Source organism: Acartia tonsa, chromosome 3 (genome assembly GCF_053477335.1).
Source record: "Acartia tonsa isolate MP-2025a chromosome 3, ASM5347733v1, whole genome shotgun sequence".
Taxonomy (NCBI): domain Eukaryota; kingdom Metazoa; phylum Arthropoda; class Copepoda; order Calanoida; family Acartiidae; genus Acartia; species Acartia tonsa.
This window is the reverse complement of record NC_137262.1, coordinates 45060677-45087933: the sequence shown is the minus strand read 5'-3', so window position 1 is coordinate 45087933 and position 27257 is coordinate 45060677. Positions and strand designations below refer to the sequence as shown.

The window sequence follows — 27257 nt, the reverse complement described above, 5'->3', positions numbered from 1 at the left end:
TGGAAAATACTAAGAAGTTATGGTATACCTGAAAAGATGATAATTATGATAACTAAATTCTATGACAACTTCCAAGCCTGTGTTTCAGTTGGAAACAATAAGACATCTGATTTCTTTAGAATAAGCACTGGAGTTAGACAGGGATGCATTTTATCACCTATTCTATTTATATTGGTCATTGACTGGGTGATGAAGAAAACCACAGAGGACAAAAAACGTGGTCTCCAGCTGGGCATACTAGGACACCTAGAGGATCTGGACTTTGCTGATGACCTGACACTGATTTCAGAAACAATCAAACATCTTCAAGCTAAAACAGATAGACTAGTCAAATATGCAGGACAAGTTGGGCTCTTTGTTAATGTCAAGAAGACCGAAATTATGAATATACCTACAAACCCTGATCAAAATATAACAATAAATGGTGAACAATTGAAACAAAGCAACAAATTCACTTATCTGGGGAGTGTTATCAGCAGCGAAAATGGCTCAAAAGCTGATATTAAGACCAGGATTGATAAGGCTAGGGTTGCTTTCAACAGTCTACACAACGTTTGGAATTCAAAGAAACTTGCTCTGAAAACAAAAATCAGACTTTACAACAGTAATGTGAAATCAGTTCTTCTTTATGGAGCTGAATGCTGGAGAACTGTGAAAACTGAAGCAAATCAACTTAATGCATTTCACAATAGCTGCCTAAGAAGAATTTGCAAAATATTCTGGCCAAACAAAATATCAAACATTGAGCTGTATGCTAAGACCAAGTGCAATAGTATTGAAGCAGAAGTGAAATATAAAAGACTAAGGTGGCTAGGACATGTGCTCAGAATGGAACAAAATAGGTTTCCAAAAAAGTGCTTAAAATGGAACCCCACCACTGGTAAACGTAAATGGAGACAACCAAAAATGACCTGGAGGCGGAGCACTGAAAAGGACCTCTTTAATTTGGAATTAACATGGGGAGAAGCTGAAGCACTTGCCAAAAAAAGGAATTCATGGAGGAACAAGGTGTCCGTATTCTCTGGACTTAACAGTCAAAAAGAGAGATGCGCCTGATGATGATGATTATAAATATAAACTTTAAGCGAAGATATTCTACACTTTACTTAAATGTTTTATTTTTGAGTTGGCAAAACTGATCAGCTAGGAACATTTAAATATTTAAATAGGAACATTCAAGATAAATTTCACCTATTCTATTTTAATTGGCTGAATAAAAAAGTCAGCATATTTTGTATCTTTAATTATTTTATATTTTAAGGTTATCAAAAAAGGAAAACAAACAAGCAAGGATAATATTGACAAAAAAGAGTACTTTGCTATACAAACAAATTATGATATGCTTATCTATATACAATAGTATTTATGTTAAAATGATAATGATAACTCAAATAATATGAAAAGATATACTCAAGGTCAGGGTTAAAAAAAGATTAACTTTTATCAAAATGCTTTTTTTTCAAAATAATACAATTACAAAGTAATAGGTTGTCTTTTAGCAGGTTTTAAGCTAATTCTGTAGAAAAATCTTAAATAAAAGTAGAATTTTTAAGATTACTAAAAAGATTAAATTTCTTTGGATTTCCAAAAAATAAAGAAAAATTGTGTAACTCATTTCTATTTGCATTAGATACTGGTTAAATCAACTTCAGTCCTTTCAGGGTTTCCAACTTTAAAAAAACTTCAAAAACTTAAGATCTCTTTAAATATTTCTCTAATTCTTCTTATACTTAAAACTGAGCCCAAATCTGCAAACGCATTAAAAGAAAATGCGACAGCCCTGTTCTTTATTCAACTAATGTCTGTATATACAAAGGATCTTTTTTGATGGTTAAATAAACACTTGAAATTATTGACTTACAATTTTTTTTGTAGAAATAAATCTTAGATTATTTACATATTTTAACAAAGCAATTTTATTTTTTAGAGAAAAACAAGAAGATCATAGTTATTTATAGAAAAAAAGTGTAGGCAGACCTTCCTAACTTCAATTTTAAGGATGGTGTTGATATCCCCCTACTACAACCAATCATTTAAATCCCCCAAAAATTAGAAGATTTTCTGGACAAAGCCCAAATTGTGTTAAAATTGTGTCAAGAATCACCCATGTGACGTAATAAAAATTAGGGATTATCCATCTCTTTTTTAGGGTTTTCTTTCCGACTTCTCTCCTCTACCTCATTTTATTAAGTCATATTGATCATTTTTGACACAATTTTAATACAGTTTGGGCTTTGTCGATTTTCTGCACTTACTTTCTGAGTCTTGTCTGTCGGGAGAATCCTTTGGCAAGTTGTTCAGGTAATCACGTAGCAACATCTCATATCTATAATAAAATTTGTCAAGGTTAGGCTAGGTTACGTGTGGTTTATTGAAGCCCTGCAGGGTTGACTCTCAAAACAGACTATGAGTAATGTTGGAGGTATAGAAATAGGATATATATGTGGAAATATAGGGAAAAAATAGTTATAAAACTATTTTTAATCTAATATTAATTTTATTTAAACATTTTACAACATATATTAAATGAGATTAATTTCTATTTTACAATATTAAAATGCATTTAATTGTTTTTGTAACATGTTTTATATTTTCCTTATATATCATGCATTTACAACTATTTTTTTGGAACGAAACTACTTTACAATTAAAATACTCAAAGTTTTCAAAAGAATATATATTAGATCTTTTCATGAAAATACCCTTTTTCGAATTTCAATCTTCTGCTAACCTAAAAAGTTACTTTAGGGGCCTATAAATATATGTACAAAATTTCAGCTCTCTGTCTCTACTGGCGACCTAGTGCCAGGCATGTAAAATATCAACATATAACGGTAGCATGGCGGTTTTAACAATATCTCAGTAATGTGCAGGTTTTCAGCTCTTCTGCATATTTCAATTTAAACACATAAGGCCAAAGATATTTTATCCAAAATATCTTTTGTCAAAGTCTACTCTAGACCTAGCGCCAGTCAGTTTTCTAAAATCATGCATTTTATACCTGTGAAAAATGAAATCGCCAGCGCTAGGTGTAGAGTAGACTTTGACAAAAGATTTTTGGGATATCATATCTTAGGCCTTATGTGTTTAAGTTGAAATATGCAGAACACCTAAATTCACCTTCCAAGCCATTCTCTAAGCATTTTAATTTTTTTTTAGAAATAACGGGATTTCAAAACTGCCTTTTGTAAAGGCCTAAAAAATATCTTTTTTTGTCCCTTTTTTCACTGTATATAGTTACAACTTATTAAGATATTATTCTCAGTTAAAAAAAATTGGCGCTTCCAGCACCAAAACCGGCAAAAACAGGCAGTTAAACTTCTGAACCCCTACTTAACCCCCTGACAGACCCCCCCCCTCTATCTCGGCTCCTGTTACAGATAGAGACGTAAAACTTTTTTCTGGTTGTTCATGTGTATTTTTAGAGAATTGCTTTTTCTAGTCATAGCAGTCAGACCGCTCCTTATCCGCTTTTTAGCGTCCAGCCGCTAAATATTAAAACAGCTGTAGAGCGGCCAATTTTAAAGCTAAGAAAACCAAATTTTATGACAAACTATTATTTTTTATAATAAAAAAATACCTTTTTTGACCATCGCCGAAAAACAACAAATAACGGAAACCGCCAATTTTGGCGGAAAAACGGCCAATTTTAAAGCTAAGAATACCAAATTTTATGACAAACTATTATTTTTTAACGGCCAATTTTAAAGCTAAGAAACCCAAATTTTATGACAAACTATTATTTTTTTAAATAAAAAATACCTTTTTTGACCATCGCCAAAAAACGACAAATAACGGAAACTGCCAATTTTGGTAGTAAAACGGCGGTTAGCGGCGATGAATAATATTTTTATCTGTTTATAGTTACAACTTATTAAGATATTATTCTCAGTTTAAAAAAATTGGCGCTTCCAGCACCCAAACCGGCAAAAACAGGCAGTTAAACTCCGTATCCCTACTTAACCCCATATCAGACCCCCCTCTATCTCGGCTCCTGTTACAGATAGAGACGTAAAACTTTTTTTTGTTGGTTCATGTGTATTTTTAGAGAAATTTACTTCTTTTTAGTCATAGCGGTCAGACTGCTCCTTATCAGCATTTTGGCAGATAGCCGCTCAATATTAAAAAAGCTGTAGAGCGGCCAATTTTAAAGCTAGGAAAACCAAATTTTATGACGAGCAATTATTTTTCATAACAAAAAAATGCTTTTTCTGACCATCACCAAAAAACGACAAGTAGCGGAAACCACCAATTTCGGCGGTAAAATGGCGGTTGGCGGCGCCAATTAATATTTTTAGCTGATCACAATAAAAGACTACAAACAAAAATTGGCTGATTAAGGTCTGGAAAGGGTCAAGACAGTTAATTGTTTAAACTAATGTAATAGATATTTATTTTAGTCAGATGCCAGACGCAGACAATTTAAAAAAGATAACATTTAGAAATATTATCAATTTGTCTACAAAGGGTTAACAACAAAATCAAAATATACAAATCTAATTATTAAAAACATCAAGATGATCTTCTCTAAAAATTTTATTTGTAAAGCATTGATATTTTTATCAAATAATATGACAATGATGACAACATTAATAAGTGATTAAATATAGACAAAAAATAGGATGACAACATCCATAAAGGCAAAGCTCTAAGATCAGAAGTAAGGACAACTCTCTTGTAATTACTTTTGTAATATTTAATCAACCTTAGTAAAAAATAAGATGAAAATTAGGTGTTCAGGTATGATCCAGCAGGATATAATCCTCCTACACGGCTGGTTTTTTATTAAATGAATAAGTTAGGGTACAATGTTTGGCACTTTCGATATAAGTAAATGATAATAAAAAACCCATAGAATGCGATAATAACTTCAGAAAAATCGAAGAAAATAGTTTTCATACTTAATTAACGTTTTTAAGTTTTTCTTCAAAAAGTTTAGATAAGATGCCTTTAAAAGTCGTCTATGATTTTGTCAGGGATAAAAATGTAACTTTAAAATAAGAATTACAACATATTTTGTCAATTAGTACAAAGTAAAATTTTGAACATTTTTTTGATCAGTATATTTTTTAAAATGTGAAGTAGAAACCTGAATATTTTATCATGAAAATTGTGTTATGATTTGATTGTCTGCTAGATTACAAGAAAAAAGATACTGATAGTACTTGTTGGTTCTTTAAAAAAAATTAGGTAGATTACTTTCAGAACCCCTCTTTTTGCAACGTTATTTTAATAGAACAGAGACGTAATCTTAGTGTACTCAATATCTAGACAGCCAACCATTGTTTTAGAATTGTTCAATTTTTTTAACTTCTGATAAAAACAGAATTAATGGTATTTTTGTAAATATTATACCTCCAAGAAATGGCTATACTTCCCAATCATATGTTGTGTGATATTTAAGAGGAATTATTTTGATATAATGTCATTAAAATATTCGTTGAAAAAAGTGCTATTCTAGCTTATACTTTACATTTTAATGTGTATGATAATTCAAATAAAAGATAATGAAGATTTATATTATATTTAATTGTTATAATTATAAAGAAAAACCTGGAAACAGTAAAAAACTGACTTTATTTTATTGACGTAGGGAAAATTTTGTCAAATATTTGAATAAAAAAGCAATATAAAACAAAATAAATTATTTTTAATATAGTCACAAAAAGGCTTAATGAGTTTAGGAAATATTTCATTCACTAATCATGTCATTTAAACTCTATTACATAGAATACAGTGTAAAAAGATGTTCTCGTTTTAATTTTAAGTAATTTCAAATGCATTTTAATACCTTTTAATGATTTATTTTTTGAAACATCTTTTTATAAAATGTTAATGATTTTTGAAGTTATATGTTAAAATGTTTTTAAATTATGTTAACATTTTGTTTTAAATGTAGAAAATTGGTAATTCTAAACATTCTAAAAATGATTTTATTAAATTTTCATCACTTAAATTGCATGTTTGATGAAATTTTCAACTGATAATTCAAGAAAAATCGTTTAAGTTTTATTATATTTTACTTTAAAATGTTAAAAAAATATATTATTGTCAAAAATGTGGAAGTTATACTTTCCTAAAAAAAAAGACCTAAAACATGCAAATTAACACGTGTAATGAGATTTTTTTTCTTTCAGGTTTAATTTTAAGTAATTATTGATATTTTTTGTAAAAAGGATTTTATATAAAAAGTTTTAAAACTCGAGTTATGTAGTGGTTCTAAAAAAGGTTGCGAATTTATGCAATTTTCTTGCAAAAAAAATTTTCTAGGATTTTAAAAATAGCAAAGGATGTTATTAGACGTACTTACAGATACAATTGCTAAGTCAATTTGGCCAAACACTAAAATAAAGTTTTGACATCTGAGGGCCCATACGTGCCTAGTCTTCAAATAACTTTGAATGGCTCCAGTGTATTTATTTTTTTACTCATAGACTTAAAATTGTAAAATTAAGCTTATCTTACATGCCTACATGACATATTAAATTTTTTTTAAAAATCAGCTGTTGTTTCCAGCTGACCGCTGCCAGTGGTGGCAGTCCATGTAAGCTTCAAATCAATTAAATTTTTATAAAATATATATTAATTCTTGAGTAATAATAAACTTCCGTGAATAGTAAGGCCATGACCGTTTGGCCACTCCTTGACCAATTTTTAACTGATTTTTTATTTCCTACCTGTAGTTTTGCCGTTTTTAAGCTGCCAGTAGCGGAATTCTAAAACAGCTCTAGACCAGCCAATTTTTGTATGTAGTCTTTATTGTGATCATAAACAGATAAAACTAGCGCCGCCAACCGCCGTTTTACCGCCGAAATTGGCGGTTTCCCTTATTTGTCGTTTTTTTTGTTATGAAAAATAATTGCTCATCATAAAATTTGGTTTTCCTAGCTTTAAAATTGGCCGCTCTACAGCTTTTTTAATATTTAGCAGCTGGCTGCTAAAAAGCAGATAAGGAGCAGTCTGACCGCTATGACTAGAAAAAGTAATTTTCTCTTAAAATACACACGAACCAACAGAAAAAAGTTTTACGTCTCTATCTGTAACAGGAGCCGAGATAGAGGGGGGTCTGTTATGGGGTTATGTAGGGATACAGAAGTTTAACTGCCTGTTTTTGCCGGTTTGGGTGCTGGAAGCGCCAATTTTTTTTTTACTGAGAATAATATCTTAATAAGTTGTAACTATAAACAGATAAAAATATTATTTAGCGCCGCCAACCACCGTCTTACCGCCAAAATTGGCGGTTTCCGTTATTTGTCGTTTTTTGGCGATGATCAGAAAAGGTATTTTTTTATTATAAAAAAAATAGTTTGTCATAAAATTTTGTTTTCTTAGCTTTAAAATTGGCCGTTTTACCGCCAAAATTGGCGGTTTCCGTTATTTGTCGTTTTTTGGTGATGGTCAAAAAAGGTATTTTTTTATTATAAAAATAATAATTTGTCATAAAATTTGGTTTTCTTAGCTTTAAAATTGGCCGCTCTACAGCTGTTTTAATATTTAGCGGCTGGACGTTAAAAAGCGGATAAGAAGCGGTCTGACCGCTATGACTAGAAAAAGCAATTCTCTAAAGATACACATGAACAACCAGAAAAAAGTTTTACGTCTCTATCTGTAACAGGAGCCGAGATAGAGGGGGGGTCTGTCAGGGGGTTAAGTAGGGGTTCAGAAGTTTAACTGCCTGTTTTTGCCGGTTTTGGTGCTGGAAGCGCCAATTTTTTTTTAACTGAGAATAATATCTTAATAAGTTGTAACTATATACAGTGAAAAAAGGGACAAAAAAAGATATTTTTTAGGCCTTTACAAAAGGCAGTTTTGAAATCCCGTTATTTCTAAAAAAAAATTAAAATGCTTAGAGAATGGCTTGGAAGGTGAATTTAGGTGTTCTGCATATTTCAACTTAAACACATAAGGCCTAAGATATGATATCCCAAAAATCTTTTGTCAAAGTCTACTCTACACCTAGCGCTGGCAATTTCATTTTTCACAGGTATAAAATGCATGATTTTAGAAAACTGACTGGCGCTAGGTCTAGAGTAGACTTTGACAAAAGATTTTTTGGATATAATATCTTTGGCCTTATGTGTTTAAATTGAAATATGCAGAAGAGCTGAAAACCTGCACATTACTGAGATATTGTTAAAACCGCCGTGCTACCGTTATCTGTTGATATTTTACATGCCTGGCGCTAGGTCGCCAGTAGAGACAGAGAGCTGAAATTTTGTACATATATTTCTAGGCCCCTAAAGTAACTTTTTAGGTTAGCAGAAGATTGAAATTCGAAAGTGGGTATTTTCATGAAAAGATCTAATATATATTTTTAACATACACATGAAAACACCTTATTAAATGAAATTGCAGCTTTCATTCATATTTTAAATCTTAATTTTTTTTTGCATAACTTGCCAAAAATTCGGAGATTTTTTGCAAATTTTTAGAAACCAATATTTATATTTAAACATATGTCCTGAAAAGAAATAAAAATTTAAAGGTAAAGATTAAATTAAAGACATCTTTTTTTATATTTGATAACAGAATATTAGAATATGTTTTTACATGACATATAGGTAGCAGTATAACATTAAACCTTATTTCATTAATGATAATTTTGGAATATAAATTGGAGATATATTAATTATTTTTCAAATGTAATATTTTTTCAGTAAAAGATTCTTCATTTCTAAAAATAAAATATACCTAATAATACAAAATTTTCAACTAAATGACGTAAAGTATAAAAATAACTTATGTAAAATGAATGTTTGAATAAATGTTTAATTTACATTTTGAGGTTTTAATTCAAATAAAGAATTCCAAACTTTACAGACACAAAAATTCAGTTTCATTCAAACATTCAAAAATTTACTGGAGAAAAAAGTTTATGGGATTTTGGTAGATTTTTATCGTGGTTTTCAGTTTAGTAGCTTTTAAAACACCCATAACTATATAACGATATTCTAATAGCCAACATGGAATAATTTTTTACAAGATCTTACTGAACTAATCTAAATAAATAGATTAACACAAACATTATATGATTCGATTAATTTAAATTAGTTCACATCTGAACATTTTCTTCATTTTATTTTTCAGAAAATTTATCCAAATCAATGGATTTATTCAAATCTGGAAAACTTTTGATGTAAAATTGAAAATCTAAACTTGTGTCTTAATCTTTTTCATTGCCATATTGAAAAGTAAATTAATGAATAATAAAAATTTTGTAACAGAGGGTTCGAAGCTGAATTTGAGTACTTATCAAATGTTTTGCCAAGGTTTATAATTTAATACTACCATTGTTCAAATTTAAATTGTATTTGATACAGAACAAAACATATCTTATGTACAATATTGTACTTTACATACCTGAGTATTCTTTGTACAGGACAGAGCATATGATCATGTACAATTTTATTATGTACATACCTGGGTATTCTTTGTACAGGACAAAGCATATGATTCTGTACAATAGTATAATGTACATACCTGGGTATTCTTTGTACAGGACAGAGCATATGGTGCTGTAAACTCAGATTTTCACACTCTTCCATACCCTACAAATTAAAAATTATAAATATTAAAGGAAAGACATAGCTTATTTAATTGGGGTAGATAAAACTATCTTGTAAAAATAGCTCTAGAAATAATTCCTTTTTGTTTTATTTTTTTAGCCAAAAACCAAAATCGTAGACAAGCCCCTATTCAATTTTCAACATTTCTGAGTTAAAGATTGGTTGAAAAACCATTCATAATGGACAAATAGAAAAAGTATAATATAGTAGCAACGTTCCCAATAAAAGTACTTACATGTATCGTATCCATTATGGCAGCAAACTTAGAATTCTTATTGTACAGCTGATTAATCGTCCGCATGGCCGTATCAAAATTCTTCACGTACTCCGTGTACATTATCAGGAACGGCGAGTAGCGGAGCATAATATCACCGATCCGCCGCGGGTCTGCCGGCGCTTTGTCGCCGCCTTTGGTTGGTGGCTGGGTGTCGGAGGTTTTTGTGTCCTCGTTTTGGCTGTTGGCGTTTGGAGATTCTAGGCTTTTCGTCCACAGGTCCATTCGTTCTTGCAACTAAAAAAATACATCAAATTGAGTTTGAAAATTACGAATATGTAATTTTTTAACAAGGACATAAATGTCCATCTCTAAAATGGCCTGAATATTAAAATTCACTATCCTTTGTACAAAAAGTAAACTTACTAAATCACTTTTACTTGAATTCATTTACAGAAAAGGTATCTCTATCTCTAAATAAACTTTTTAAAACTTTGCTACGGTATTTTCTTACAATTTAAATGTATATAAAATAATACTTTGCTAGGAAGAAAAACTTTTTTTCCAGCTAAAACTTTTAAATGTATTCGCAGAAAAATATATTTTCCAAACCTTAGCTTCTAAAAACGAGAACTATTTTGTTAGCAATACAGCTAGTCTTTAACTTAAATAAAATGATGTAAACCATAAAAACTAATTAATAGTCCTATGGGTGTTTTTATTAAATGATCTAACAAAGATTCAAATCGATAGAAGGGTTCTATCCTAATATTGCATACTGTTTCTAAAAAGGATTTTAAGATAAATACTTTAAATAAGACAAAAGTAAATATATAATTATTGATGCATGATAAAATTATTTTCAGGGACATATGAATAGGACAATAAAAGACAGTGTAAGTGTTCTGGATAGATTAAACTGTTAGTAATACTGACCCTCAGTCGAAGTTTATCAACCCATTCTTATATTCGTTGGCTAACTTTCCAAACTCCTTTATAACATAATTTAGGGAGGGAGGTGCATCAATTTATTGTCCATTATCTTATCCCTCAAGATCCCTTGAGATAAGAAAAGGTAGTAAATGTTATATAAATTCATGCAGCTTTAGAATTAGATGGCAGGTCTTTATATAGAGTTTGGATCATATAATATTCTTGTATAAGTATTATACATTTACTTATTTCTAAATCTCTGATTCAAGTATCTCGGGAAATTATTATTCTATAAAAGATTTTTAGTAAAACATAATCGCCGCAAAAAAGACTTTTTGATATTTGCAACAGCCACTAGTTCTAAATTAATTACTATAAACAAAGTGCACTCAAATTATTAAATATCCATTGTATTATTTTGCTTTTGTGTCTTATATAAAACACTTTGCGATTCAGAAAATTGAGCGGAAATCATAGAACACCAATATTTTGTTTTCCTATTATTTCTGCTAAATAAATATTATTAGTATTGCTCTTTTAGATATATTCATATATATAAAGAAGCAGGGAAATGTTACCATAATAAACATTACTTTGCCTAAAATTAGGTTTTATTACAACTAGAAAAGAATAAAGTTTTGGATGGTAGAAAAGATCAAATTTGTTACTATATTGCACTAACTTTAAGTTTTTTTTATTTGTTAAAATCTCTTTTACAGGTGTTAAATGTAAGTAGATCTGTCAGTAAAGCACTTATTACGTAAAGAATTACAAATGGCAGCAAAAGTAGGAACTATCTTATTTTAAAACAAATCTCCTCTACAATTTCTATATTTCGTTGTTGACTTTAGAACATTTAGCTTGTTGAAAATGCCCAAAGAAACAAACACAATAAAAGGAGAAATAGTTATTTGATTTTTTTTGATTTTAGAGTGTCAAGAATAAAAATTCAAATAGTTTTTTTTTCTTAAATTATATTACTCATTAAATAGAGAAACGAAAATTTTTGCAAAAATATTGATTATCTAGTTACGTCAATAAATTGTTTATAATAGGAATTTTTAAAATACTTTTTATATTGATAAACAAACAAGATCAATACTGTCGATCAGTTGCGCGGCTTTATTATTTAATACAATTCTGGTAATGAGTAGCGCAGCAATTGCGTTTATAAATAGATTAATAATGTGATATTGAACCAGTTTTTCATGTACTCTAATGAAATGATACTCGCAGCTGGCTAAAATACCCCAATTACACCCCCTTCACCCATCCCCTTCTATTAGATGAAAAACTGATCAATAAATGAGGTCCATGTTGGCAACCCAATTTGACAACACTTTTTCCCCTGTGAATATATCCACATATATCATATATCCATTGAGTATGTTAATGTATGTATCTAAATGTTTGTTAGATAAATTAGAATAAACTTCAAAATCTTAATTTTATACATTTAAACAATATTGCCAATTTAGGTGACCGAGAGACTGTTACACGACCGAAAGCCAGAGTCAGACATTAGCCTTAGAGTAGCCGCGCTACTAATAAATAAACAGTAAGTAATGATTGATTTGCAATTCTAAGAAAAAATGTTTGTTCACAGTTTTGGAATAAAGCTAAATCATTTCAATTATTCATTGATAAATTCAAACTAAATGTTTTTTTTATTTGGATTTTGTTTTTGGAAACAAAAACATCCTTATTTTGAAATAAATTAAGAATAAGATAAAAGGGGGGAAAGTTAGGTTAGATTTTATTGGGTACTTTGTAGCCCCACAGGGTTAGGGCACCGCAGGTATAGGCCTCGCAGGGGTTAAGCATAGGGGAAAAAACTATATATTTTCAATTTGTGTTAAAAAATATGGGGTTGGGGGCATTGTTTCCCCTCTAAAAATTCTAGAATAATTGAGCTGTTAACTTATATAAGATCTTAATATTTTTTAACCAGACGTTTAATTAAATTTAGTAAGGAAGAAAAATGAATGCTGTACTCTAAAATGAATTATAGTTTTGATGAAGAAAATAAATTATGTAAAACGTTTTTAATTAAGAACAAGGATTCATTCTTTTCTTTCAGGTTATACAAAGTTACAAAAATTACAAAAAATATTTTTGTGGATTTTCGATTTTTCATCATTTCAACTGCAAGAAACAAATTATTCTCTTTGTTAAAAAGAATAAACATCAAATTATTGTGTTATTTTGTGCTTTTTCTTTTATTTGTATCTAATTTTACAAATCTTGACCTTGCTATTTGTGTTTGATAGGAGCGGGGCTATTCTACAATGCCAGAATAGAATTGTCCTATCGATTTAAAACTTAAAATATTACGACGTACAATATTATAAGAAATGACAACTTGAAACACGGGACTTTTGAAAGTGTCAAACTATGATCTTGACATATTGGCAAAGCAAACTTTAAGGCCAGAGGGCTTTGCCCTTCGTAACATAATCTTACTTGCTTATTTTGGACGAGTAAATTATCTTTTTGTGAATTGTTGTTGTTGTATACTTGTACTGTAATTGCGACAAAATTAAGTAACCAAATTTCACAACATTGTCCCGGTTTTTAAAAAAGATTGACGAATCAAGAAAAGAAAACGAAGCAACAGGATTTCGTATTTGCACAGTAGCTTTCTCCTATTTTTAGCCCCTGTGGGGTGCTCTAACCTTGCTGTGCAATCATTAACATTTATCTAAGCTAAACTACTGTGAAAAAACAACGAAAACCGCAACTTCGTTTTCTTTCCATGATCCAGTTTGACTTTTTAAGTTTTGGTATCTCTATCTTTCAAGATTTCACCCCCCCCCCCCCCAACCCCCGAAAAGAAGATTTCATTCTTTTCTTTGAGCGTTCATTGGACGAGGGATCGGTTGTTCTCCTCTTAAAGGCACTAAATTTGATAATACTTTTAAAAACCGGAATATTTCCCAAATTGGCGTATAACCCTTTTGTGGTGCGTCACTCCCATGTAAACAAAAACCATCGCTGAATGATGAATACTGGAAAATTTACAGGAGAAGGGATTGAACAATGACGGTCAAATTTATCTACATCCCTTTCTTCCACCCAATATTTATCCTGTACCGAAGGTACAAAATTATAGTCAATAATTATTTATTGATCATAGTCTTATCCATATAATCAGTGGCGTGCACAGGGTTATACCAGTGGGTGTAGAAAGAGGAAGGCAGTTCTTTCTAATATCTTGTTTTAAGGGGGTGTATACACCACAATAACCCACCTTTGCATTTAACTCTACATTTTAGATAAAAAAAAAAACATGGGCATAATATGAAGATTTCATAAACTCTAGTGTTGACAGATCTGTCAATCTCTTTTTAGGATGTAAATACCTTTTTTTTGTATTGTTTTATTTCCCTAGAAATTGTCTATATTTTTGTTTTTGATAAAAAACTATACAAATATATTTGTTTACAAGTGGAATAGAGAAATATGTTATATAAGAAAAGTAAAAAAAATATTTTAGATTTTGTACAAATTTTTACTCGAAAATTCTTTTATTATAACATTATACATTACTAGCTAGGAGCGGCTACACCCCAATAGAACACCTGAAGTTTAATTAAGTGTTTAAAAGAAAAAGTAAAATATTGTTTTTCTAAGGATCATTTCTTTTGGGAGGTTAGTTGTACCTTCCCTCAAAATAGTTATAAACCTTGACTGGACTTATGAGAAGCTTCATTGAAAAGGAGACGCAAATAGGTTGAGTTGTTATAGAGATACTTTAGAAAACACAGACAGACAGACTCAAAAACATCCTGTTACTTTTATATAAGGATTATATTTGTCGGAAAGGTATTTTTTCTATGCCAATTAGTTAATTAGTATTCACTAATTTAGAGATAAATTGTTTGTTTTGTTAATGTTATTTTTGTGTTATGTGGCTTTTCTACATTTACAAATATCTGTCTGTACGTCTTTCCGGCTTCTGTATAGATAGATAGGCATTTAGTTGTAAGTCAACATAAACTTGATATAGTTGAATAACTACTCTACAACTTCAATTGGTATGTCCATGGAGGGTATTTACTTAATTGCTATATGTGATTTCTAGTGAATATTAGCATCTGTTGTGCTACGTTATGGATGTTGCAATTCTTTTTATATATTGTTATAAATATAAGGAAGCCTTTTATCAATAACGTAATGAAATATATTAACCCATTTTTATGGTACCGAAACAAAAACTGTTCTAAATTAATCATACTAAAAGGTGTCTGATTGAACAGAAAATAGATTAGTTTCTGGAAAACAGAACACGTAGATTTTTTACACAGTTTTTGTCTTCATAACAAACCTATCCTAATTCAATTAAGTGTTATAGTTATAATTTATATTAATTTCTTAGCAATTTATTTGAGTAGTAAAATGTCTTGTCTCATGAACAGGCATAACCCATAATCCTACACACAATTAGTTGGAACTTACAGACAAAGGTTCATTAATCAAAAAAGGTTGGTTGTCTGCAAGAGCCTCAAAACCTGCTGCAAATATGCGGCTCTAAGCCCATATAAACTATGACGCATGGTCAAACAGAAGAACGGACAAACCTAACTTAAAAATAAGCGAAGCAACTGTAAAATTAAGCTTACCTGTGGAAGTAGGAATTCAGCATGAAACTTGTAGATTGACTTGATGTTTGAAAAGATGGCCTGAATTGTATCCTGGGGTACTATGTTCAGGTTCCGGTTCTCATGGTCCAGCCGGAAATGGAATACCTGAAATTTTAAGATAACTTGAAATGTAAATGAATTGTATGGTAGTTTTTTATTCACTTATTTTTATTTAATCTATACATATTTATGTCACCCATTGCTACTTTATTAATGTCATATTGTTGACATAAACTATATTCTCTCGAAATGCCTAGTTGAGCAAGTAGCCCCTCATCTAATTTCAAAATAAATTGAAAATAAGGGAAAAGGGGATAGTTTTTCTTGATTTAATGTTTTACCTTAGGTTAGGTTATGTTGGGTACAGAGCATCTCCCGCAGGGATTAGGTATAAAGAAAATATACTCCCTCTACTTATTTCAATTAATTTAAAAAAAAAACGAAGGGGTTCTGTGTTCGCTAGGGTTTTTGAAGGAAGGCACCACCATGTTTATAGAACACTACAAGGGCAATTACCATAAACAATGACTTAAAAAGAAGCTACGACAAAAAAAGGACAGCAATAAATCAAAAAGTGCAATTTAATAAACATCAAAAAGAGAATTTCATTCTCAGCTTCAAAGTGAATTCCATAAAAATAAATTTATTTGCTATAATAGCAATTAGAGCAAATTCATGATTGTAAAATAAAAAACATCGATGCTTTTCTATAACTAATGATGTTACGACCGTCAATTTCCTTTTTTTCACAAATTATAATTCCTTTCTAAGGCCAATTCTTCATAGCTTGTAAAATAGATCCATAAGATCAAATGGCTTTATTAGTATAGTAAGGTTTAAGGATAAATTTTAGAATGTTGGGCATAATGTCAACGTAAGCTCTGGTCACATCTCGTATCATACTTAGGTATTAAGAAATGTAAGTAATGGTGACTATTAAAAAGTTTTAAATAGTCTACATAACTTATTTTTAGGCATATTTCTATAAGTATATTATCTATCATAATTAGATTCGTTGCTCTGTAAAAAAAAATTCTTGTTGAATTCATTTTCCTATGATTTATTGCCCTAAACATTTTAGCGGAATTTTGAAATTTGTCAATAATGATGTAATATGTTATATTTTTGAATTTTCCTTCAATACATTGCAAAATTTTAATATTATTTGGAGCGAATATTCAATTTTTAAGAGTCTCAGACTTTGGGTAATGGCTTAAAGGGAATGTGCACGAATACAGCAGATTCTGACTGACTTTGGGTACTAGCGCATCAATGCCCCGCTAACTAGCTGAGTTAGTTTTGAATATGCAGACAGAATAATTTGTTATTGATGGCTGGTTTTAACAAATATTTTTTCCCAAGAAAATGTCATTTCATTTATAGAAACTCTACTGTGATATTTATGTATTAAACAATCTAAGAACCACTTCAATTTAGGTGTCAGTTAAAAATATATGAGAAGGGTCACTGTGGGCTAGAATTGAATCAAGACAAAAGTAAGTGCCGAGCCCTGGGACCTATGTATGGTGAAAATAGACATAAAACCATGATGATTCCAGGTAAAACCAAAATATTTCAGCGGGGGCTTTTTGAGAAAATTAGATTTAAAAATTTCAAGTTCAATTTTCACCCCCTAGGAGTTGCCGCAAAATAATGACAAGAAAAGCAAATATTATCTATTTTAAATAATGAACAACTTTGCTTTTATGAAGTCCTTCTTTAAACCTCTATATATATGATTTATTTTAGGCTGAATTTTCGTGACCTTTGCAAAGCAAGTGATAAAAATGGCCATTTATTAATTCCCTTCAGGAGTGGTTTTATGAAAAACTTTATAAAAGCAAAGTTGTTCAAAATTTAAAATGAATAATATTTGCTCTTCTTGTCATGATTATGCGGCAACTCCTAGGTGGTGAAAATTGAACTTGAAATTTTCAAATCTAATATTCTCAAAAAGCCCCCGCTGAAATATTTTGGTTTTACCTGGAATCATCATGGTTTTATGTCTATTTTCACCATACATAGGTCCCAGGGCTCGGCACTTACTTTTGTCTTGATTCAATTCTAGCCCACAGTGGGGTTGATGTAATTCTAAACAAGATTTTTCTAGTGATTAATTACAGAATGTTTACTACATTGTCATGTATTGGTAATTTAATTTTCAAGTAAATGATTTTTTTCTTAGTACTAATTTTGTTCTAAATTAGATTACCATGATCCCTTTACAATTTTGGTCAAATTTTCTTGATAAATCTGGTTTTCATTGCTTTTCAGCGAACCCTCTTAAATTGAATTAATTGCCCATTGTCCCCTCCCTTACTCCCTGATTAACACCCCATTCTTACAACTTTCAACGGATAAGTAAAGAAAAAAGGACAGATAGAGTTAAGAACAAATATAAGGACGAATTGACAATGGTTAATGTTATACCTATTATAAGTTTTAAATCATTAAATTTTTTAATTTGACTTAAATTCTCATCTAAAAAAGAAAAATTAAGTACTTTAAAGTTAATATGAATGAATAAAAAATGCTAAAACCTTATCCCTTTCCCATTGAAATAATCAAATAGTAATATTTAAAATGCTATATAAATCAGAGTTAAACTATATAAACCAGCATGATTGCTTTTATATAATTAGAAATACAGGACTAGGTAAACGGCAAAGATAAATTCAGTTTTACACCAAAAAAATTAATACAGTATAGTCCCTTTCGTGGCAACGCCTCTTAAGGGGCGATTCGTCGTATTTTCAAAATAGCTTTTGAAGGTTATTTTAGGTTAGGTTAGGTTAAATTGGATTAGGTGATTGCCCCGCAGGGTTAGGTAATTTGCCCCGAAAGGGGCTAGAAATAGTAGCAAAGCTACTGTGAAAATACGCAAAAACGCCCCTTAAAGGGAGTTGCCACGAAAGGGACTATACCCAAAATTTGTTATAAAACCTTGGGGACAAGTTTAATAATCAGCCTTCCTGAGTAGAATGTGTGACTGTCTTTGTATCATCTAAAACTCAAACGGCAAAGCTGATAGATTTGTGATTTGGAGTGAGTTCTACATTAATAGATGAGTTTTGGGTTATGTACCAATTTAGAAAATATAGCCAAAAACATACACCTCACTATAAAGGATTCTCTTTAAACCGAGCTGTTAGAGATATTTAAAATAGACAAAACAGTCTTTTTATACGCATTTGTGTACATGGCCTTCAATTTATAAACTTTAATAGAAATTTCTCTTGATGATTTTCATTTAAATTTAAATCCCATAATCCATAACTACAATCTAATGACTATAAACACCAAATAAGTGAAATTTCGAGTTAAGAGGGTTAAATATCTGCCTTTCAAAGGGTTAACTGATTACATACCTAACCATATTTGTATGTGTGTGTGTTTTGGGTGTGCTTGTGTGTGTGTATATGTGTGGTTTTAAATAGCTAACACTAAGGGAGGGAGTGGACATTAGACCGAAAATTATTATATAACTCAACTTTTATAATTACGTCCTTTAATTCGCTGCTGGCTCGATTAATTAAAGCTTGATGTGTTGGTTTAAACAAGCAATGTCCAAACTTTTTAACAAATAATTTATATTACAGAAGGGGAATTTTGTTTATAATTATTGGGGATGTAAATCAGTTTTTAGTCTTATCCTTATCTTAGTCTGTCGACAGGGAGAAATCAATGACAGCTATAAAATTATCTGTAGTGAATACAAATGAATACAAGGTACCAAAGTCAGAACACACAAAAAACTGAATTTATACATTCTTTAACCGTACAGACAGACGGACACGGTAATACAAACAGCTTCACTACTTTAGGATATTCTGAAAGGGTTTTAATATTATGGCCAAGAAAAACGTGCTTTAACTGGAAGAAAAGGGATTTATGCCATATAAATAAATATAACAACAAAAAAACTTATTTTAAATTTATAAGCCTTTAAAGTACAAAAATGTCATTTATTACAACTAAGTATAAATAAATAAACCAAAAAGTATTTAAAAATATAATTTAAGCTACAAACAAATGCAGGATAATATAAGAAAAGAATAATTTAATTGAATAAAATGTAACTAATTAAAATAATATGTAAATGTCTGAAACAAACTTTTAACGACCCCTTCGAAACTTTATATTGTAATTTTTCATTAAAGTAAATAATATAATAATGAACAACTACTAAATACACTTTCTATCAAAAGCATAATTTCGTAAAGTCTAGTGGCCTAATGCTCTGGTTTCCTTCAAACATTAATATTTAAGTAAACTATTTATCCAAACCATTTAACATTCCTAATGCGATCATACCCCTAAAATATTACAACAATAGCAACCGTGCCAAGTCAGATATCATACTGTTATAGGAGGTAATGAATTATATAAGGGAACAGCCTTCTTAAATTGTGCTAAAACGCCCTTTCAAGTTAACCATTAACACCCGGGAACATTGACAAATAATCAAAGATTTAATTCCATTTGATGTATGGTTTGCTTAGAATTGAACTTTCTAATGAAAGATTTTCTCTTAAAAATGGTCTAAACAACAAAGAAAGAGTAAATTTAATTGCAAAAGATCTTTTGAAATGAAACACAAACATTTGATTAATGCAATTCAAATAAATGGTTGAATCGAATGTTTTTCCGTGTTTCTGTTAACACCCTTCTGGCAATTTATGGGGTTTATATATCATTCCACCAAAAGATAAATGTTGTTTAACTTAACTTTTATAAATATTTGTTTCTCTTTTAAAAATACAAATGTATGTAGTTGTTTATAAGTTTAATATTATTTCAATCTTATTAACTAGCTTGAAAATAACAGTAAACTGTAAATGTAAGTTATATCGGCAGAAAACTCATGCATTGGCTTTAATTGTGTGTAATTATGTATGTGTGTACAGGCCCTTACAGGTGTTTTTTGTATGAATCTTGCCATCAATATATATGGAAGCAGGTTTCCTTGTTTTTTATTTATATTGCGTAAACACACAGACCTACGTATTATATTATACACACAGACACACAGACACACACACACACACACACACACAAACACACACATACACACACACTTCCTAACGTATACAGGGAGTTTAAGATTAAAGGGTAAGCATGTAGTTATCAGATAAGGGTAATTGCCAATTTGATAAAGGATGTCTGGTAAGTATTAGCTACTTATGCGAACAGTAGTAGCTTCGCCTATAGCATCTACAAGCTCTATATTTGAAACACAAAGGAGGTGACAGAAAAAGAGCCTAAAACCATCCAATGCTGTATGATAAAGTTTAAAACCATACTACTTTATACATTAAAATGTCAAATAGGGAGAGGACTTAAATTAAGCCATACCCATTACTTTCGCTTCGTAACACCTAAAAAAACACCTAAAATTGTGTCTGGAAAATGCGTAACAGAAATTAATCAAGCATGAAAAAGCATTTGATTAAAAAAATCATTTAGACATTTTTAAGTTCTGTTTTATTATTTATGCTTTTCTTTTTCTGTTTATGGATAAATCCATAAAAAAGCCACATTATGGTTTTCTTCATTTAGTAATGCGGTCAATAAAATTAATATTTTCTTCAACTAAAAAACACTTAAAGTAATAATTTAAATTCACATCTAAAAAGAAATTATGTAACATTTTTAGTTTATTTGAATGAGACTTTTTAAATGCACTATTTAATCACAAATTTCTTTTCAAATTTTAGTATTACATGAATATAATTAATTTTGATAATCAAAAATGCAATGATTAAATTAAAAGTAGGTTTGATTCTTGCAATAAAAGGCGAATTAACTTTTAGAAAACACAAATATTTCACAAGCTGAAATAGACGGGATATAAATTACTATCTTATTCCTTTAAATTGTTAAAATCGACCACCAAACTAATAAAATACAAAAAAATTCATGAAGATGACTCAATAATGATCAGGTTGGTACGGACATACCCTAGCCATAGAGTAGCTTTGCTAGTAAAGAAGGGTGAATAAGAGAAAATCAAAAGTGTTATTATTTAGAATCATAATTTGTAAACCAAATTGTTTGAGTGAATCGATTCTAAAATTCTCTTTGATGTAGAATACAAAGTAAAGGTTTTAAACCAAAAATAACACAGAGGTATTACAAAAGCATATAGGGCTTAAAGGCCTTTATTTTTACTGTGAAATCATAGTATTACAGAAACCAGATAGAATCTTAGCATAATTTGGTTAATTTCAAACAACAAGCAAATAGTATGAGGGATTGTTTCAAATTTACATCCATAACGATTTGGATTATCACAAAGCTATGTAGAATACATATTTCCTTTATTAATAGTACCCAAATATAAAATACAAGCGGGAACTATGCCCCCTCTTGAGTCAATATGAAGCTTCCATATCAAGTATAACTTTATCAGTCAAGTGTTTATTCATATTGATCACAGCAAGACATTCAGGCAGATCATCACTTTGTATAAAAGGATACGCATATCAATGTCTAACTATAAGTTTATATAACTTGTATAAGATTCTTCTTATCATCAGAAATTTGATGATGACGTCACGTGACGTCATAGTTATAAAATTTAGAGTAAAGAACATACCTGGTCAATGAGATGTAACTTTGAAACATAGTGTATCTCCGTTGATAGAAGCTCTTTAGCAATCAAATATGACTTTTGTGCACTCTTATCACGTTCATCACTCGCGCCTGGCAGAGCAACAGCTGGGGAGCTTCCAGCTGGCACACCACCTTCCTCGGGAATAACAGCTGGGCCGCTGTTCTCGGCTGCTGCCACCTGGTGGCCGTTTTCTGAACTATAATTATCACTAATGTCGTCGTACTTGGCGTGTTCACTGGAAGTTCTTGATGAAATGGATAGGTTTGAAAGATTAGAGACATCACTTAATTCAGAAGGCACAGCACTAGAATTTTCATTGGTTGTGGCTATTATTTAAACACAAACAAGATATCTTACTTTTTATCAGATTTATCTGTTTTTCCCTAATTCATTGACTAAAAATTCCTTAATTTAACGCGCTTCGCTAATTTGGAACTTCCAAGTTCTTGTTTATTAAGGAAATAACCAATTAGCATAAAACACTCTTTCAAACCACATTTCCTATAAAAGAAATGTGTCAATTTTGACATATAAAGTAAATAGAATAAATAAGAAAAAGGTTTGAAAATAAGGTTTTAACACCACTATATTTACTTTTCAAACTTAAGCTTGGTTTAAGAAGGCCCACGGTATGAGACATTCATAGCCTAAGCCATTTACAATTTTATTTTGGCGGATATCGTCATTGAAACATTCTTTTTCCCAAACTTTAGTAAATAAAGTTTGCACTAAATAAAAAGTTTAATTCCGTATGCATGTTTCTTTTAAGACTGTAGGTAAGGAAAGGGATAAATTTTCTTAAACAAATATGAAATATTAGAACAAAACAAACAAAGATTTAAACCAGTGATAATTCGAATGTTGAGTTTGTCCATAGTTTTGTTATTTTATTTAAATATCAAAAAAATCTAACCTATTCTAAATCGTTGTCAGTTAGTTTTCCAAAGTTTACTAATCCGAACAAATGTCCATGTTCCTAGCTGTAAGTAAATCATTCTAGCAAATCAAATCTAAAGGCATGCAAAAAGGATTTCAAAATATACATGTACGTAAACGGATAGACAAAACATGGCCTTTTAAAAGAAGCGCAGCCACTGTGAAACTTTGTTTTAGGTTTGTCTGTCAGTTAAAAGCCTAGTTCAATTATCCAAATTAGTCTCTGTAGAACTAAGGTAATCATTTAACTTAATAAAATCAATTTAAATCAATATTTATTATTAGGGAAATTAAGAATGTTTCTTGGGATTTTTCTCAAAATAAGTTTGTCAACAAGGGGAGTAATGTACTATTGTAGAGGAAAGTTTATGGAAATGGACACGTGAGCTGCACTACTAATGCTTAAAAAATTTCTTGTTAGCGTTAAGACTTTAGGTGATGTGTTGTTATGCATTAAAATAGGTAAATTCACCAGAGGTAGAAAAATATAAAAACTTAAAAAGGGCAACCATTAAAAATCATACTTTTGTCTGCAGTAAATATTCTATAATATAAAGTAACAATTTTTTATTGTCCGAAGCTAAAGATCTCAGAAACTGCTGGTCTGATACTTTTGGTGTTCTAATGCCATTTTCCTAATCCCCCTTCGCCCTCCCCTAGAAGCTAGAGGCGAAGCAACTTTATATAATTTACTAGCTTCTGCGCCCCTAGGCCAAAAACCATCCCGAGTTCTATGTGAATCTTATATAAAATGAAGATATCAATCGGTTCAGTAGACTGAATTGCAACCTTTAAGTAATAATACATTGTAGTTTGAAGGAAATGATTTTTAAAAACTTACTGAATAATCTTTGCGTACACTATGTTACTTTAATAACAAGCATACATTTGTTTTTAAAGACATAGCTTTTAAAACTATAGTAATGGATATATTATTTCTTGGATCTAACACCAGATTTGTATGTTCTCTAATAAAGTGATACTTGCAGCGGACTAAAATAACGATTTCCACCTTCCACTCCTATTGGATGAACGAACTGACCAATAAAAGTGTTCCATGTTAGCAATTTAAATTGACGACAGTTTTCCCCCTGTCATAATATCCACATATATTCTACATTCTGTACAATAGTTAACTTCCTTGAAATATTTAAGCTATATTTAGTTGACTCTATAATTCAAACAGATTTTAATTATACAGATATTTTACAAATTACAATTTTATAAAGATGTTTGTCTTAGTCAATTAAATTTGTTGTTCTTCTTTGAAACTTTAAGTGGTTAAAGTTAGTAATTGAGTTGCTACGCTCATCAGATACTCAAAAGGAAATGCAATAATAATAATAATGCAGACAAGGTACTCTATAACTCCTCTTAAAAAGCAATATTCTAAGCAAGAGATGTAACTGTTCTCAAGTTTAAATATATCATCCTATTATATAAAGTAATAAGCTTTTTTTGTCTGTAACGAATGATCTCACTAACCGCTGAACCGATTTAGTTCTCCTTTTCAAGGAATCTTCAAATATGTCCCAGGATGGTTTTAAGCTATTTTATTTTTGAATTTATGTATTGGGATGGTTTTAGGCCATTTTTTACCATTTCCTAGCTCTTGAAATACAGAGCCCCTAGATGCTAGGGGCGCAGCCTCTAGTATAATATAAAGTAGTAAGGTTTTTTAGTCTGAAGGTAAAGAACCCAGAAATTGTGGGTCAGATTGGTTTGTACTTTTGAGAGAATCTTCATGAAAATCTTGGGGTGGTTTTAAGCCATTTTCCTATCATTTCCTTCCTTCCTTTGAGGCTAGGGGCGAAACAACTAGTTTAATATATAAAAGTTCAAATGATATATGACATTAGAAGATAATTATTAGCCTTTTTGATATGTTGGAATATGTAAGACATAGGTGATCCTAACTCCTAGCCTATCCTAAGAAATTTTATAGGATTTGGTTTGTTATGATCCTTGTATTACCATATGTCTATCCATCAAACAAAGGCTTAAATATAGAATTGTTCTATAACTGTTGACTAATGCTTTTTTAAAGGATTTTAATTCTTTCATTCTTTTTGTCTAAATACTCAAAAATATGAAACGTCAGTTCCTTTAAAAAGACTTAATTTTTATTATTTCAGTCCTTATAGTCATATATAGATTCTAAAACAAACAGCATGAGACAAGAATAGTTATTTCTCGTAGCGTATTATAAACGGCTTTCCGCGGATATAGAATGTACAATTATAAGATTAGGCACCACGGGGCTAAAAAAACTAGTTTTAATCTTATGATTGTACATTTCTATATTCGTAGAAAACTGGATATAATACGATGCTAGACATAGTTTTTTCGTATTCATGAGAACCGGTTCCTATCCACCGGATTCAAATGAATACGAGAAAAAACTTTATCCAATGTTTCCCCCCCCCCCCCATATCAAGATTTAATCAAAGTTCCTAAAGTTTTTTAAGACAAGAAATAAGCGTCTATACAACTTTGGGTACTTTTCAAATTTTCAGTCCAATGTCCCCTATCTTTCGAGTTATAACATAGAAAAAGAAATAAAGGGGTGGGCAACGCGACAATAAAAGGAGTAAAAGTAAGAAGAATTCTAAAATACCAAGTTATTCAATCGAATAAAATCGAAGAATAACTGTCCCCTTTTTGTGACTAAATATACTAATGTACAAAATTTTGGTTTACCATAAGTATTAGGGCCAACCCATTATTATCTTACCCACCTTCAATCAGGGCGATTTATTCAGGGTGGACAAATTAGAAAAATTCTGAGCATCCTTTAACTTCATTTTAATTAATTGGCAATGTATAAAATCAAATAATTTCTTTTAATGTGTGTTTTGCTGTAATACAATTAACATTTCAACGAAATAAAAGACAATTAAGATCTTAAGCATGTTATAAAGTATTTGGACCCTTTTAATTATTATCATATTTATAAGTCATTACTTCTTTTATTTAATGCTATAAAGACGACAAACATGAAATAATTATATGTTGAAAATGTCAACCATGACCACTTTTATTTTATGCTAAGCAGTCGACTAATGCCTCTATAAATATAGAAATTAGTGCATAATAATAATGAATGGTTTAATCTAACTATCTGTATATAAATCCTTGTATATAACATCATATTGTATTGTACACATGCAAAGACATATATGCAATACTATGGACTAATATCTTTTTAAAATTGGAGTAATTTTAATTTTTGTAATATAAGTATTTATTGATTGATTTAAATTGGATTTCCTTGTTGGACTGCTTTGATTTATCTTATTAAATATGTAGAGTTTAATGTTCACCCTATCTCCCTCTCTAATTTAGGTTATAAAATTCTATATTGGGTAGATTTGATTGGTTAAAGTTCTTGAAACACCTTCCCACTACAGTCAAGTTAAGAAGCACAACCTGTTTTGTCCCAAAAATTGAATATTGGACCTTTGTGAAAATCCTGTATGTTTTACTTTGGCATAGAAGACGTTGAGGGTATTAAAAACATTACTTTTAAACACACCAAAGATTCAGGAATATAGAGAATTTTGATTGTAAAAATAAAAAGGAAGGTGAATCTTTTGTATTTTTCCTTGTAATAGAAATAAAATTTTAGGAAAAGTACGTTTTTAAAAATGGGATATGTTTTTATTCATATTTTAGACCTTTATTCCTGGAACCCCTTAAAATGCATACATAATCATAGGCCACATCATAGCCAAAACCAATTCCTTATGGGTCTTGCGGCTTTCGAGCCACCATTCGCATTGTGGCGGCGCGTAGCGCCGCGCAAATGATTATGGCTGTGCAGAAACTCTTCGGCTATTCCAGAATCGTTGCTCAACGTCGATGAGTTGGAGCAGGCGCCGCCGGAGGTGGCAGACGCTTCGCTAGTTCCGCCGTTCACTGCCGAACCGCCCGAATGGTGCGAAGAATCTTCAGATTGTGTGGAGCCGGTACCGGAAAGCCGGTCACGAGTGCTGCGGGCTACAACGCTCACACTGTCCAACTCTTCGTCCTCAATCTCCTCCATGAGGATGATCCCGCGGTCCTCGTGGTGCCCCCGCTCATTCTCCTCGTCGTCGCTATCACTGTCCTCGGTCTCGGAGTTGAGATTGCCCGCAGTCCCGCCACCGGTCATTATAATATGACCGTTGTTGTCCCCGTGCGGCTGAGGTTCATCCATGGAATCAGAGCTGGCATACCTGAAAATAATTTCAACATTTTAATAAAAGTTTTCATAAACTACTATCTATTTATTTTTTGTTTATCGAATTCTCCTATAAATATTTTATAAGCAACAGAAAATAAAATAAATAGCTTCATAAATGAGTAAT

General features: G+C 30.7%; 2 protein-coding genes across 2 annotated transcripts in view; both read right to left on the bottom strand.

Annotated features, from left to right (window-relative positions):
* Positions 1 to 22612, bottom strand: part of LOC145314909 (FYVE, RhoGEF and PH domain-containing protein 1-like) — a 55411-nt gene extending 32799 nt beyond the window's left edge. Inside the window, exons 1-6 of the mRNA XM_080154986.1 lie at positions 22567 to 22612; positions 21955 to 22298; positions 15336 to 15461; positions 9802 to 10077; positions 9481 to 9548; positions 2256 to 2326 (exon numbers count right to left, since the gene is read on the bottom strand). Of these exons, the coding sequence (XP_080011112.1) occupies positions 2256 to 2326; positions 9481 to 9548; positions 9802 to 10077; positions 15336 to 15461; positions 21955 to 22298; positions 22567 to 22612 (931 nt within the window). The remainder of the gene's footprint in view (positions 1 to 2255; positions 2327 to 9480; positions 9549 to 9801; positions 10078 to 15335; positions 15462 to 21954; positions 22299 to 22566) is intronic.
* Positions 22613 to 26632: 4020 nt separating this feature from the next.
* LOC145314908 (uncharacterized) overlaps positions 26633 to 27257 on the bottom strand; it is a 149154-nt gene continuing 148529 nt past the window's right edge. Inside the window, exon 3 of the mRNA XM_080154985.1 lies at positions 26633 to 27125. Coding sequence (XP_080011111.1) covers positions 26633 to 27125 — 493 coding nt within the window. The remainder of the gene's footprint in view (positions 27126 to 27257) is intronic.